Below are 14,843 nucleotides of genomic sequence, written 5' to 3'. Positions count from 1 at the left end.
CTCTCTGGCATATTTTTTGGTACTGGGGCTGTTACTGAACCTATGGTGCGCCAGTTCAGCTAGCCTGGCTGCTGGGGATTGCACTTGGGTACTCATGCTTGTGTGGCAAGCACTTTACTGACTAAGCGATCTCTCAAGCCCAAGATTTGTACTTGAATTTCAGTAGTATTTCCTTCGTTCATCTTCTCCAATATTTGTAACTCTACTATGTTTATGACCCACTTTTGCTGCTGACGAGATCCTGACAGGACAAATATAAAGGAGCAGAAAAGGGGAAAAGATGACAAGTAGGATCACAATGATTAAGGTTTGAACAGGAAACTGATTTACAGTAGACTACAAGTGTGCTTTTACATCATATAGCAAACTCTTGGTAAGTCAATGACTTAGGCAAAACCTCTACCTGGTTCACTGCACTCTGGTTCACATGGGTTTGCAATAGGTAAGATCTCTGTGGAGTTGCATTTCATATCCTCAGTATCAAATTCATGCTTGGTAGAAAGATCTGAAAGGAAACAGAAGAAACTCTACCAACAAAAGTACCATTAAAGTCATGTCTTGTAACCCTACTCTGTGGCTTTGTCCTTTTAAAGTATCCTTATCACTTTACTGTTTTTTTCTTTTAGAGAGAGCTGTATACTCTGAAGAAAATGCTGATGTAAGAGGTGAATTCCTATTCTCCAAAGCGTACTCCTTCTCACTCCTCATATATCAATTAAAACTATCAAAGGAATATAAAAATGAAAAAAATCAGCATAATGATTGGAAGCTAAGATAGGGTGGGTAGTCCATATGTCATGAACATCAAAGAAAACAAACACTTTGAGAAACCTAATCTTCACCCATAAATGGTGACTTTGTAAACTCAAGTTAGCCGGAATTGTACTTGTGGTTCTGGAGATTAAAACCAAGCCTTGGGTATGCTGGGCACTCTGCCACTGAACCACACCTACCTGCACTGGTCTGTGTTAGTGACTATCTTTTTTCCAGCTGCCTGGCATATTATGCCTATCACTTTATTATTGCTATTATGTGTACGTGTGCGCACGCGCATGCGAGCATGTGGAGGCCAGAGATCAATGTTGGGTATCTTCCTCGGTCACTTGCCACATTATTTTTTAGACAATCTCTCAATGAACCCGGAGCTCACTGATTTGATGCACGGGTTCTCCTGTTCAGTCTTCTCAGCACTGGAATCACAGGCATGTCCAAGCATGCTTGGCTTTAGTGGGTGCTGAGCATCAAACTCAGGTCTTCATGCTTGTGTGGCAAGCACCTAACTGACCTAGCCCTCTCCCTAGCCCTCTTACTTACTGCTCATTTTTAACTTCATCCTTTCTTTCTTTGTAACACACAACTCTTGTAAACAGTGTACACATTAATTCCTTGAGTGTAACATAGATTTTTCGGTTTTGTCTATGAAATTATTATCATATTATAATTGGTATGCACATTTAGGCTTCCCCCTGCATATATTACTAAGTTGATAATGATCTTATAGTCGGTGGGATCTTAGAATTACAAAATATATAAAGTGACCGTCAGGAGCAAGCCCTGGGAGAACTGGAGTAAACAGGCCCTGAGGCACTTTCCCATGTCACAGCTCTTCACTAGGTGCTGACTAGGGCACCCAGAACCTGGATAAAAATACGTAGTCTCGTTGTCTTGGAAAATCTGAAGACAGATCCACCTGCACTGGCATTCAGGATTAACAGCAGCTGGAGAGTGAATTCAGGAAAGGAGAGCAACAGAGAAGTTCCAAGCTCACTATAAATATACTCTGCCTAAATCGGAAACCGACTCCTGAACTACACGTGTGGGCGGTGTCCAGGAAGATCAGGGAAGGCTAAAAAATACTTAACAGAGACTTTAACTTATTCCTGCTATTGGGGTGAAAAAGTTTACAATTTTTGAGCCAAGCTGACAACTTACCGTGCAATAAACAAAACTCTCATTAGTGGGACACAGCAGAATTTAAATAAAAGCCACAGAAGGAAAATGCAGCTAACTTCATTTTTTTTTTTACATTCCAAACATAACTTTTTACTACTTTATCATGTATTTTGAAATTTGTAATTTTATCCAAAACAAATTACTTAAATTAAACCTTAAAATAAACATCAAAGTTTGACAACACAAGATGCTGGGGCTTTACCCCCTCAGTTCTTCACTCTGCACCTTTGTTTTTATTGTGTCCTTGGATGGCATTAATGCTCATTTTGAAAAATGGCAATGAATAATTCCTCTCTTTATTTTATAATAAGTGAGTTTTGAAGATGCTTTCAGGTTTCTTTTCCAATATCTCATGAATCTGCAGCCATATAATGTTACTTTCAGGGTGCAATGTCCATCTTAACTCATGCCTCCAATAAGAATCTAGGGATAGGACAGAGTTTGGCTGTAACATATTCTTCCTCTTTCTCCTCCCTCCATCCCTTTAACTTTGAGGCAGGGTTTGATCACACAGCCCAGGCTGGGCTGAAAGTCATAATTCTCCTGCCCTAGCCATCTGTAACACAATGCACAGGAATTTTCTTCTGTATCCTGGCTTCTAGAAAGCTCATATTCTATCTGAATAGAAATTATAATTGCATTAGCATGGCATTGCTTCCTCCTAAGTCTATAGAATTTCTTTACATTGTTATTATAACTACGTTTTTTTTCTCTCATACATTGCATCCTGACCACAGTTTCTCAGCCTGGTCCTCCACTCCTCCCAGTCCCTCTCCTCTCCTCCTCTCTCCTCCATACACTCCTCTTCTATTTCCCAACAGAACATGGCAGAACAAGTTACACTGAAACTAGGCACAAACCCTCATATCAAGGCTGTACTAGGCAACCCAGCAAGAGGAAAAGGATCCCAAACAAGGCACAAGAGTCAGAGACACTCCCCACTCCCACTGTTGGGAGTCCCACAAGAACACCAAGCTACACGACCATGAGGTATATGTATAGGACCTATACAGCTAACTTTATAGTTGACACTTGTCTTGGTTAGGGGTTGCCATTGCTGTGAGGACACAATAACCACAGCAACTCTTATAAAGAAAACAGGTAATTGAGGTGGCTTGCTTACAGTTCAGAGGGTCAGTCCATTATGATGGGGAGCATGGTGGCATACAGGCAGATGTGGTGCTGGAACTGAGAGTGCTACATCTTGACTCAGGCAACAGGAAGTCCACTGACTGTCACATTGAGTGAAGCTTGAGAAAAAGACTACAAAGCCCGCCCCCCACAGTGACACTTCCAACAGAAGGTGTGACCCAGATTAAAGGTGTGCCCTCTAGCCTCAAGGTCTGGATTAAAGGCATGTGTCATCCAGCCTCCCCCAAGACCATCCTTCCTCCAACAAGGCCACATCTCCTAATAGTGCCACTCCCTATGAGCTTATGGGGGCCAAATACATTCAAACTACCATAACACTCAAACGTGGAGGCTTATAAACAAGAAAAGATGAGGATGTCCACTTCCACCACTAAAAGTCTATTAGCACTAAAAGTCCTAATAGAGCAGCGAGTCAAGAAAGAAATAAAAGACATCCAAACTGGAAAGGAAGTAGTCAAATTTTGTCTGTTTGCAGGTATTTATTATATTATACATAAAAACGCAAGGCTCCAACAAAATAAAACCTGAAATAAAGAAATTAAATAAATTTGCAGGATAAAAAATCAAAATACAATAGTGTGTTGTGCTTCCATATGCTACTGATGAACTATCTGTAGGTCCAAAAGAAACTCAGGACAAAAGGCTAACCGGTGCCTATCAGCACACTGGCCTTTAGGCTCTCTCAGCTTCACAAAGTACCTGTTACAGAGTCCATGCTGGCATTCTGACTCTCTCACCCTGCTCCCTACCCTAAATTTCTCCAGCTCAAGGGCTTCCCTTCCCCAAGCTTCTCATTCCTATATAACCCTGCCATTTCGGCTGCTTGGTCCTCTCTCTACTCCTTTTTGCTCTTTGTCTCTGTCTGTCTCTCTGTCTCTGTCTGTCTCTCTGTCTCTGTCTGTCTCTCTGTCGTCGTCCCCCCCCCCCCTGTCTGTCTCAGGGCTGGGAATGTAACTCAATGGTAGAATACTTGCCTAGCACATGAAGGTCCTGATTCAAACTCTATACTGGGATAAATAAAGAGTCTAACAGTAATGATCCTGAAACTTCAACATGTAACTTACAGAACATCTCTATAAAGTATTTTAATAAACAAGAACTCGATAACAAGTGGGTTTTTTTTTTTTTTATAAGAAACACATTTCTAAATGAATTCTCACCTCTTTGGGAAAGTTTTCCATTTTCTTCTACATAATCCATTATGTCCGGCATTGAGTTTAATGATTCCTTCAGTTCTGATAGTGGTAGAGTAGGAATTTCTTGTTTGGGGATAGTAGACATTAAGAATTCAAACTCAGAAGGAAAAACTGGGGGCTGAAATAATATAACATTAAAAAACTTAAGGGACAGTTCCAAGTACATTTATTTGAGTTCTAAATGGATGTGTTTGTTTAAATGGCACACAAAATTTAAACAAGTCATATTCTGTTTTAAATGCTATACAGACTTACAGAACTATTTTGACTATTTAGCAGTCAAAAATAAGTTCCTCCTACAAGCAAGGCTTTTCTTGAGTAATCTTTTATAATTAATAATTTTATAATTATAATTCTTTATAATTATAATTAATAATTATAAATTATAATCTTTTATAATTATAATTAATAATAAGTAATATTAGTGATACATAATATCTCTAATTACGTGTGTATTATCTTTTAAGCTAATAAAAGTATTCAGAAATTCTAAATTAAAAGAATTACCCCAGAACATGAGATATAGAAAAGTGGCACAAACTGAAGAGCTGATGGAATGGAGTTCATTCCTACTGCATCCCATGGGATACGTTTTTCTCTCAGTCCCCCCAACCCCGACAATATTCTTCACATGTGAGACTGTGTACCACTAGAGTTAACAAGTGAAGGGGCTGGAGTCAGTAAGGCAATAAACAACTTAATGTCTTCTCCAACTTGTTCACATCTTATCTGTAACGGAACCCTTCAAGTGCCCTTACTGCATTGTGTGTATGTCCTCTGAACATATTAAGAAAAGGCCCATGTACAAAATAGTTCAGTTGTCGACAAAACACGATATGTATGTTTAAATTAGAATGTCCATAGAGTTCAGTTTATAATTTTTAAATTTAACTACTTAAATTTCTATACCAAGTATAGTAGTTAAATTACTAAAAGAGGTTTGAAAATTCTGTGTCCGACTGCCCACCAGACCAGTTAAATTGGGACATGACTGGGTCAGAGCCAACTTCAACCTCAGCTAAGGCTGAAGATCACTATTTGAAAGGAAATTTGGCTCCATAATTGACACATATTCAAACTAGTATCACAAAATTTTAGTATGGTAGTTGTAAACAGTCAAAATAAATCACCAAAATTTAAAAAAGTGTGCTCCCTTACTTCTACAAATACACTACTGAAAACAAATGTTACAATTTTATTGAAACATACTAGTTTCTTCTTACAAAAGGTCTCTTCCGCCATATGGAAATCTCTCACAAAAGGTTCCGAACGTTCTTGAACAGAGAAACACTCCCTTAAATCAAAAATCAAACAAGATTAAGTAATGCTTACTAAAATCACTCAACAAATATTGCCAACAAAACACACAAAGACTAACATGCACGCTGAGATGAAGCAATGAAACCCTCACCAAGAGCATCTAAACCTGCGGTTGTACAAAGAATGCTCTCTCGTATAAAAGCAGTTACAGTACCAGACAATTACATACGTGAAGTCAGCCTTTCCAGAGAGCTGTTCTTGGAAATCTGAAAGTGGATCCTTAACCAGATAGAGCTTTAGCCTGCTCAAGAGAGTATCCACAGTGGGTAGATGATTCTCCATTGCTTTATTTATAAAAATCATTTCCTCATCAATAAGTAATCCTGAAAAGAAATAAGGAATTAAATATCTAATAGTTATATAAGAGATATAGACATTAAGTATTAGTGGATTTTTTAAACACATTGAAATCATTTAGTTTTCCACTCTACTATGTATATAAAACACAGAATATAGGACCCAGAGAAAAGGAAAAGTTCAATAAAATGTGGTATTATTTAGAACATGGAGGTGGGAACAAATGTTCTGAACAGTAGTGTTATAAAAATATATACTTTATCAACAAAGACTGGCTTAATCGGTGGAGGGAAATACTTTCTACTGCAAAATAGTACCAAAAGTTTAAAAAAAATACAGACTGGCTGAGTCTGGTTTTCTGTTTTCTGCATCATTTAATCTGTAAGGACATACAATGAATGAATATGGTCTGGAGAGCCTACAGATGAAATCACTGACTCCATCATTATAAAACCATCCATACATTGCTGCTATACAGTGAATTACAGTGAAAAGTATATGCTGGATCATCTGCTTGGGAAGGATGACATATTTTACACATTTAAAACATCACTGATAGTAAGTTACGGGATGAACTAAAATTCTCTTTTATCCCAACCTTCTGTGCTTGTGTTACTTAGAATCTTGGTTAGTTGTGTGAGAGTTTCTGAGCTATGGAAGGGAACAGTAAACTGGCTTCCTTCTTCAGTACATTTCTTAGTGGGAAGGGACAGGAAAATGTATACTTAGAGAAGGAGGCACTCAGAGAGCCAAAGTCTCCAACATGAGAGCTGTCTTGAATGTGGAGAATGGACCTTCTTTGGTTCCGGGCAGTAGTCTTTCAGTTAAGTTGGCGGCAGCAGGTCTCGGGAGGGGAACAGTATGTAGTTTTCAGGTGGTGATGTCTCTCATGACCAACTATGTAAGTGATATGTATGTGCCTAGTTAACATGGGAGCATCCCTTGCCTATGCTGAATGCATGTATCAAAGGAGAACTTGTGATATAAACTAGCCTCCTAAGAGACTGTTCAAGTCATTTAAGCTCCTGCCAATCTCATGACTAGAAGCTCTCTGTGAGATACTGCTGGAAGCTCCTCAACCAAGTTCACATCGAAGCAGGGCTTATCTGGGAAAACTAAGGGTTATTTGTGCATATAATCCACCCATTCTGCAAATACTGGTGAAGCTATGTTGAGAGTGAAAACAGCGTTATTTATATCCCCTATCTTCTTGTTATTCTTCTAATCACAAGCTCTGGGGCTGTCATACCAGATGAGGCCACATTCTGATATTTCTACTGCATGGGGACATCTCATGTCACTGATGAAGTCTTGTTTTCCAAGCATCCCTCTACCCTGTCAGTCCCCAATATTCAACTGCCATTTTTGACATGGCCACTAGATGTCAGCATCTCACCACAACCGATGCTGTTAGACAAAGGCTGTTTCACCCAGGCATGGTAGCTTCCTTCTACAACTATGGCTGTACTGTGTTCCCGGAGTTCTTACTTCACAGCAACTGCATGCGCTCACACTGTTCTACTCTGCTGTAGACAAATAAGATGCAAGAGATGCAAATCTGCTTAGTTATGAAGGAAGCAGGAAAAGAGGCTCAGTGACGAGAAAGAAGGACTGTTTGCAAAAGATCCTCTGTCCACTTAGAAAACCCGAGTTAACAGGATTACAACAGTAAGTCCCTTAAGATTGTGTATAAATCATGGTTTCCTAAAGGGTGACCATTGAGAATCTTAAAAAACAAAAATTGAATAAAAGACAAGACAAACCATTCCCCACGCCCGCCCCATCCCCAGCTAGGAAAACTAACCAAAACATCCTAAATGACGTAACACTAGTTTTCCAAGAGGTGTGATCTGAAACATTTGGGGAAGGTGACTACAAAGTAGTAAATCTAAACAAATAAACCCACGGAGTTGGGAAAAGAAAACAAGAGACTGTTAACATATGTCATAGGGATAGAAGAGCTCAAATGACGTGACACTAACACAGTACACAGCAAGAGAAAACCAGAATTAAACTGGAAATGGGTAAGAACTCAACATTAGTATCAGCAGCATTTCTAGTGGAAGGAAAGACCCTTTGCTAAATGATATTGGAACAAATGCCAAAATATTTTTAAAATGTCCCTATTCTTAAACATAAAAATATCAGAAATAAAATTATACAAAAAAAATTAGGGGGGCTGGAGATATGGCTCAGAGGTTAAGAGTACTGGCTGTTCCTCCAGAGGTCCTGAGTTCAATTCCCAGCAACCACATGGTGGCTCACAACCATCTGTGATGAGATCTGGTGCCCTCTTCTGACCTACAGGCATACATGCAGGTAGAACACTGCATACATAATAAATAAATAAATAAATAAATAAATAAATAAATAAATAAATATTTTTAAAAAAATTAGTGGATGCTGTGGTACACGCCTAAAATCCCAGAACTCATGAGGCAAAGGCAGGTAGATTTTTGTGAGTTTAAAGCCAGCCTGGTCTACATAAAGTGAGTTCTACACCAGCCAGGGCTACACAGCGAGACTCTGTCTCAGAACAAACACCTTAAACAAAGGAAAAGTTATATGACAAATACAAATAAAATTTTTTTTCTAAGCACAAATGCAATGCAAAAATCTATAAAAGAAAATATCAGCAGAACTGATCAGATTAAAGTTAAACACATTTGGAATTATTGGTGTCTTTACATATAAAAACACATGCAGGTAAAAAAGGAGAAATCATTTCACAAAAGAAAAAGATACAAACAGCCAATAGACACAAATAACTCTTAATGATGCAAGTAAAATATATAATTTCCCCATCATACTAGTTTATATTGCATTACCACAACAACAGCAGTAATGGACCAGTGATGATAAGGGTGGCATAAATAAGGTATTCTCATATTACATCAGTGGTGCTGAAGCGAAGAACAAAATCATGCAAAATACTTCTGTCTCCAAGAGTAACCTCAGTGAAATGACTGGGGACGAGAGTATAGATCCATGTACCCGTTTGAAATTAGCAAATATATCACTACAAAGAAAATATATTAGATGACAAAGATAATAAAGTGATTTGTATGATACAAGACACCAAAGGAAAACAAGTTACTCATTATTTTCCCTTAGTTAATTGATTTTATCCAACAATATCTTATTAGCTTGCCACAAGCATAACAACAGCTCTGTGTGTTTAGCCTGTTAGTTTTATAAATCATCTCTATATACATATACAATTTAATATAAATATATTTTCATCGCCACAAAATTTAAAAACAAGTTTTATTAATAAATCAAGAAATATTATAGAAGAAAACTAAAACCATGCCTCAATAACAACTTTCCCCAAACTGCATCACATAAAAACAATAGTAAAGTAACCTAGTTATTTTTTCATGCTCAAGCTATATCTCCCCCCCCCCCCGACCCCTCGCCCCCATTTTTCAAAACAGGGTTTCTCTATGTATCCCTGGCTGTCCTGGAGCTCACTCTGTAGTCCAGGCTGGCCTCGAACTCACAGAGATCCGCCTGCCTCGGCCTCCTGAGTGCTGGGATTGAAAGTGTGCACCACCACTCCTGGCTATAGCATGTCTTAACTAGCAGGAGCAAGTACAGAACAGAGCTTCAGGCTTTGTCACTAAACAAAGAACAGGCCGTTATAGTACAAGAAAGTCAGTTCTCAAGAACTCGGCTTGCTAGAGAGGAGATTTGGAAAGTACTTTGGATAAAACATAATTTTAGTTGATTTGACAATAATTTGAACTTGCTTTTATATATATTAGGTAAGACTGAATATCTTTAGGATGTTTTGAGAAATAGCATACAGGCATAACTTTAGAATCCAAAACTTAATGTCCCACTATACTTCTATATCATGAGATCTGGACTCAGAGCCAAGGACATTACAGAACATGCTGGAACACACCATGATCAAGTCTGTACACGTTATTTTGAGTTTGAGCAAATTTAAACTAAAAGAAATCCATTTTTGTGAAAAGCATATTAATATGAAAGAGAAAATGCTGTTAGCATGGCAAAACTCAGGCTTACAATCATGTAGGTAGTTATTTTTAACAAAATAAAGATTTTTTTTTTTTTGGTTTTTCGAGACAGGGTTTCTCTGTGTAGCTTTGCGCCTCTCCTGGGACTCACTTGGTAGTCCAGGCTGGCCTCGAACTCACAGAGATCCGCCTGGCTCTGCCTCCCAAATGCTGGGATTAAAGGCATGCGCCACCACCGCCCCGCCACAAAATAAAGATATTTAAAATACAACTGAACAAAAGCACATAGAAATGAAGCTATATCTGTTCGTAGGAAACGTTTTATCACTTCCTACCTTGGTGCTCTGCTTTCACTCCCGGGTAGTGTGGGGAGCACTGGATAGGTGTAAAGTCTTCTTCGTAGTCCTTCCTGAGGTATGAGCTGATAGTCTCTATTCCAGTTGGGGAGTTTGGATTGGAACTCGGAACAATTTCCTCAAATGTACCATTAATCATCATTCCTGTAACTGTCTTTCTGTGACATAAAATTATTGATTTTATCTGTGTCTATCTGAAAACATTTTTATTAATAAACAGTATGTGTTTACCATGGAAAATTTACCAAATTTAATGGACACTAAGAAAAATTATCTGTAGCCCCACTTGAAAGGAATGTAAAATTACACAAATTCCTAATTACTCAGTATTCACATATATAGTATTCTATAACCTGTTTTTTTTTCTACTGAGCTGTGAATAGTGGGCCTATTTACATGTTAACCACTGACTTTCTATTTGATTGTCTTTATATTTGAGTGGAAGAACAGAATTCCATTTATCACTGCTCTATTTAAATCTTACATAACTTCCCAAAGGCCCATGTGTTAAAGGCTCAGTTCACTGAGTGGCATTAGTGGGAGGCAGCAGAGAATATAAAAGACAGGATTAGTTGGGAAGTGTTTGGAACACTAGCAGTATGTCCTCAAATGGGATAGTGGGACTCTGGCCCTTTCTTTTTTCTATTCCACTTCTGGTCCATGAGCTGAGCACTCTTGCTCTGCCATGTGCTCCTGCCATCATGTGCTGGCTCACCACAGGCCCAAATCCATTGAGCATGCTCAGAAACTCCACACCTGCAAACCAAAATAAATCTTTTCCAAGTAACTTATTTCAAATACTCTGTTAAGGTAACTGAAAGCTACCACACTTAGTATTGACCGTCATTTATTTAACCAGTTCTCCCTTCCCGGAAGTTGAAGGTTCTTGGGACTGTTATTATAAGCAATAATGCAAGGACCATTTTTGTATTCTTATCTAATCATTTCCCAAAATGCACTTCCTAAAAACAGAAGACATTTTGGAGAAGTTACACATATTCAGCTTTATATTTATTTGCAGCTTTTGCCACTCATTGCCAGACTTCCATTATATTTTATATTCAACATCTGTTCTTCAATATCACACAGATTCTCCTCTCTCAAACCCCCACCCCATTGCTTTATCCCAGTCCCTGACCTCAAGCAGGCATTCCCTGGGAACCCACAGGCCACTCCTGCCGGGGAAACAGGTAGGTTAACTGCAGATCTTCACCTCTCCCTCAGTTCCTCCAAATCCAACACCCTAGTCTTATCTTCAGCTCTGTAGCAGACCACCTGCTGTACCCAGGCTCCAACTCCAAGCAGGAACTCCCTGGAAATCTCAGGCCACTCAGGCCAAAGAAGCAAATAGGCTAACTACATATCTCAGGCACTGAAGACAAGATAGAGGGCATGGATACCTTGGTAAAATAAAATGTTAATCTTAAAAAAAAAATACTGTCACAAAACATCCAGGAAATCCGGGACACCATGAAAAGACCAAATCTAAAAATAATAGGAATAGAAGAAAAAGAAACACAGGTCAAAGGCACAGAAAATATTTTCAGCAAAATCACAGAAGAAAAATTTCCTAACATAAAGGAGATGCCTATCAAAGTACAAGAAGCATAAAGAACATTAAATAGACTGGACCAGAAAAGAAAGTCCCCATGGCACATAATAATCAAAACATAAACATACAGAACAAAGAAAGAATATTAAAAGCTACAAGGGGAAAAGACGAAGTAACATATAAAGGTAGACCTATTAGAATAGCACCTGACTTCTGAATGAAGACTCTAAAAGCCAGAAGGGCCTGGACAGATGTGCCACAGACTCTAAGAGACCACAGATGCCAGCTCAGATTACTATACTCAGAAAAACTTTCAATTGCCATAGATGGAGAAAATATAAGCAATCATCTACAAATCCAGTCATGAAGAAGTCACTACAAAGAAAACTCCAACCTAAAGAGGTTAACCACACCTAAGAAAACACAAGGAACAAATAGTCATAGACCAGAAAATCAAAACACAGAAAACACACACACACCATTGTCTGAACATGGTCACAAGAATGAGCCATGGTAAACAATGCCTTGGGGAACTGTGAGAGAGGCTCCAGGGAAAAAGGCAGAGGGCCTTTTACCTCAGGTGCATTTTGTTCCCTGGATTGTTCTTGGATGTGGTCCGTGCCTCCCGTGACAAACATTTACATTTAATTTATACGATATGTTTATTCTTGTTGGATGTCAGAACATAGCTATAGAACCCAATCTGGTCAATGTGCCCTGAATCTGGATATGGCCTTCTACCTTGCTTTCATGCTTTCCCAGGTACAATCCATACTAAGTGCCAGGCAATTGTGTTTAAATTGGTCTGTCCTGAGAAAGTTCTGGGAAAAGGTTGTTCTGTTAATATTTAGTATGTGCTTCCTGATGTTTATTTACATGTGTTCTGATCATGTTATTCTGAACTCAAACAACCTTCCTCAGATTACTGCTTTCTTTCTTCATTTCTGTATAAACATGCACTCAGACTGAAGGTTGTCTACAGCATTAGATTGCAGTCCACCCCATTCTTTCAGGTCTTTAGATCCCAGGTTCAGCAGATAAAATCTGCAGAGGTTGGCTGAAAGGGCAACACATCAGAACAGCAAAGTCACAGGAATTAACAAACACTGCTTAAAGATATCTCTCAACACCAATGGTCTCAATTCTCCAATAAAAAGACAGACTAACAGTATGGATGCAAAAAACAGGATCCATCTGCTGGGGATGTCTTTCTGTAAGCTGTGAAATGTGTTGCTCTGATTGATTGATTGATTGATAAATAAAACGCTGATTGGCCAGTAGCCAGGCAGGAAGTATAGCGTAGTCAGGATAAGCAGAGAGGAGAATTCTGGGAAGTAGAAGGCTGAGTCAGGAGATGCTGCCAGCTGCCACCACCATGAGAAGCAAGATGTGAAGGCAGAACTAGGAAAAGGTACCAAGCCATGTGGCTAAACATAAATAAGAATTATGGGTTAATTTAAGTGTAAGAGCTAGTCAGTAGTTAGCCTGAGCTAATGGCCAAGCAGTTATAACTAATATTAAGCCTCAGTGTGATTATTTTATAAGCAAGCCATGGGACTGAGAGTGCCTGGAGGGACCTGAAAACTTCAGCTACATCCATCGTTCTGCTGCACCAAGAAACAAACCTTAACACCAAGGACAGACATCATCTCAGGGTAAAGGATGGAAAGGGATAGTCCAAGCAAATAGACCTAAAAAGCAAGCTAATGTAGCCATGTTAGTATCTAACAAAACAGACTTCAAGCCAATCGAAACAAACAAGAAAAAGAAAATACAAAGAATCAATGAAACAAAGAGTTAGTTATTTGAGAAATTTGTTAATATTGACAAACCCTTATCCAAATTAATTAAAAGGCAGAAAGAGATGATACAAATTAACAAAATTAGAAATAAAAAGGGGGTCATAACAACTGACACCAAGAAGATCCAAAGAATCATAAGGAAATACTTGCAATGTAAATCAAAACTACTTGGAGATTTCATCTTACACCCATCAGAATGGCTAAGGTTAATAAAACAAGTAACAGTTCAATCATGTTGGTGAGGATGTGGAGCAAGGGAAACACTCATCCATTGCTGGTAGGAGTGCAAACTTGTACAACCACTTTGGAAATCAGTGTGGTGGTTTCCTCAGGAAGATGGGAAAAGATCTTCCTCAAGATCCAGCTCTACCACTCTTGGGCATATACACAAAGGACATTTCATCCTACCACAGAGACACTTGCTCAACCATGTTCATTGCTGCTCTAGTCATAATAGTCAGAAATTGGAAACCACCTAGATGTCCCTCAACAGAAGAATGGATAAAGAAAATCCATTTATACAATGGAGCATTATTACTGAGCTGTTTATTTAAAAAAATGAAATTCACGGGTTGGAACTTGAAAAAAAAATCATCCTGAGTGAGGTAACCCAGACCCAGAAAGATAAATAAGGTACAGGTATTCACTTATATGTGAATATCAGCTACAATCTATAGAACCACAAATGTTAGGTTTAGAGTAAGGGAGTGGGGGATTGACAGATCTCCTTAGGAAAGGGAAATAGAATAGATAGTTGTGGATGGGTGGGGTGGGGGCTGGAACAGGAGGGAGTGGGAAAGGGAAGGGGAAAGAGAGGGATGAGGGAGGGAATAATGGAGAGCCAGCTAAAATTAAGGGCCATTTGAGGGGTAGTTTGGAAACTTAATATAATAGATGCTTCCTAAAATATATACATATATTAAGGTGATCTAAATTTGAAATCACTAAATCATGGAGGAGGCAGAGTCCCAACTGGCCATCTCATTACCAAATGAAGCTTCTAGTTCCGGGATTGGGTTACATAAAATTGAGTTGTTGGCCAAGAGGTCGAATGTGAATCCCCAAACAACCCAGGCTGTTTCCAAGGCTATAAGTTGCTCTCCACAAACTGAGAGCAAGGCCCCTTTGAACACGGGGAAGTTGGGCTGGTGCCTACATACAGCCTTAAAGTCTTTGGTACAGGAAGGTATCCTGCTGTGGGATGGTCTGTATGTCAAATAAAACACTGA

At 38.8% G+C, this 14,843-nt stretch overlaps 1 protein-coding gene across 1 annotated transcript in view; it reads right to left on the bottom strand.

The window, feature by feature from the left end:
* Shoc1 (shortage in chiasmata 1) overlaps window positions 1–10,400 on the bottom strand; it is a 65,995-nt gene extending 55,595 nt beyond the window's left edge. The window contains exons 1-5 of the mRNA XM_037202627.1: window positions 10,240–10,400; window positions 5,791–5,944; window positions 5,511–5,595; window positions 4,284–4,419; window positions 404–520 (exon numbers count right to left, since the gene is read on the bottom strand). Of these exons, the coding sequence (XP_037058522.1) occupies window positions 404–520; window positions 4,284–4,419; window positions 5,511–5,595; window positions 5,791–5,944; window positions 10,240–10,399 (652 nt within the window). The 5' untranslated portion in view covers window position 10,400. The remainder of the gene's footprint in view (window positions 1–403; window positions 521–4,283; window positions 4,420–5,510; window positions 5,596–5,790; window positions 5,945–10,239) is intronic.
* Window positions 10,401–14,843: the final 4,443 nt, after the last annotated feature.

The sequence above is a fragment of the Peromyscus leucopus genome, chromosome 2 (genome assembly GCF_004664715.2).
Source record: "Peromyscus leucopus breed LL Stock chromosome 2, UCI_PerLeu_2.1, whole genome shotgun sequence".
Taxonomy (NCBI): domain Eukaryota; kingdom Metazoa; phylum Chordata; class Mammalia; order Rodentia; family Cricetidae; genus Peromyscus; species Peromyscus leucopus.
The sequence above is the reverse complement of the archived record's forward strand: the minus strand, read 5'-3'. Positions and strand labels throughout refer to the sequence as shown.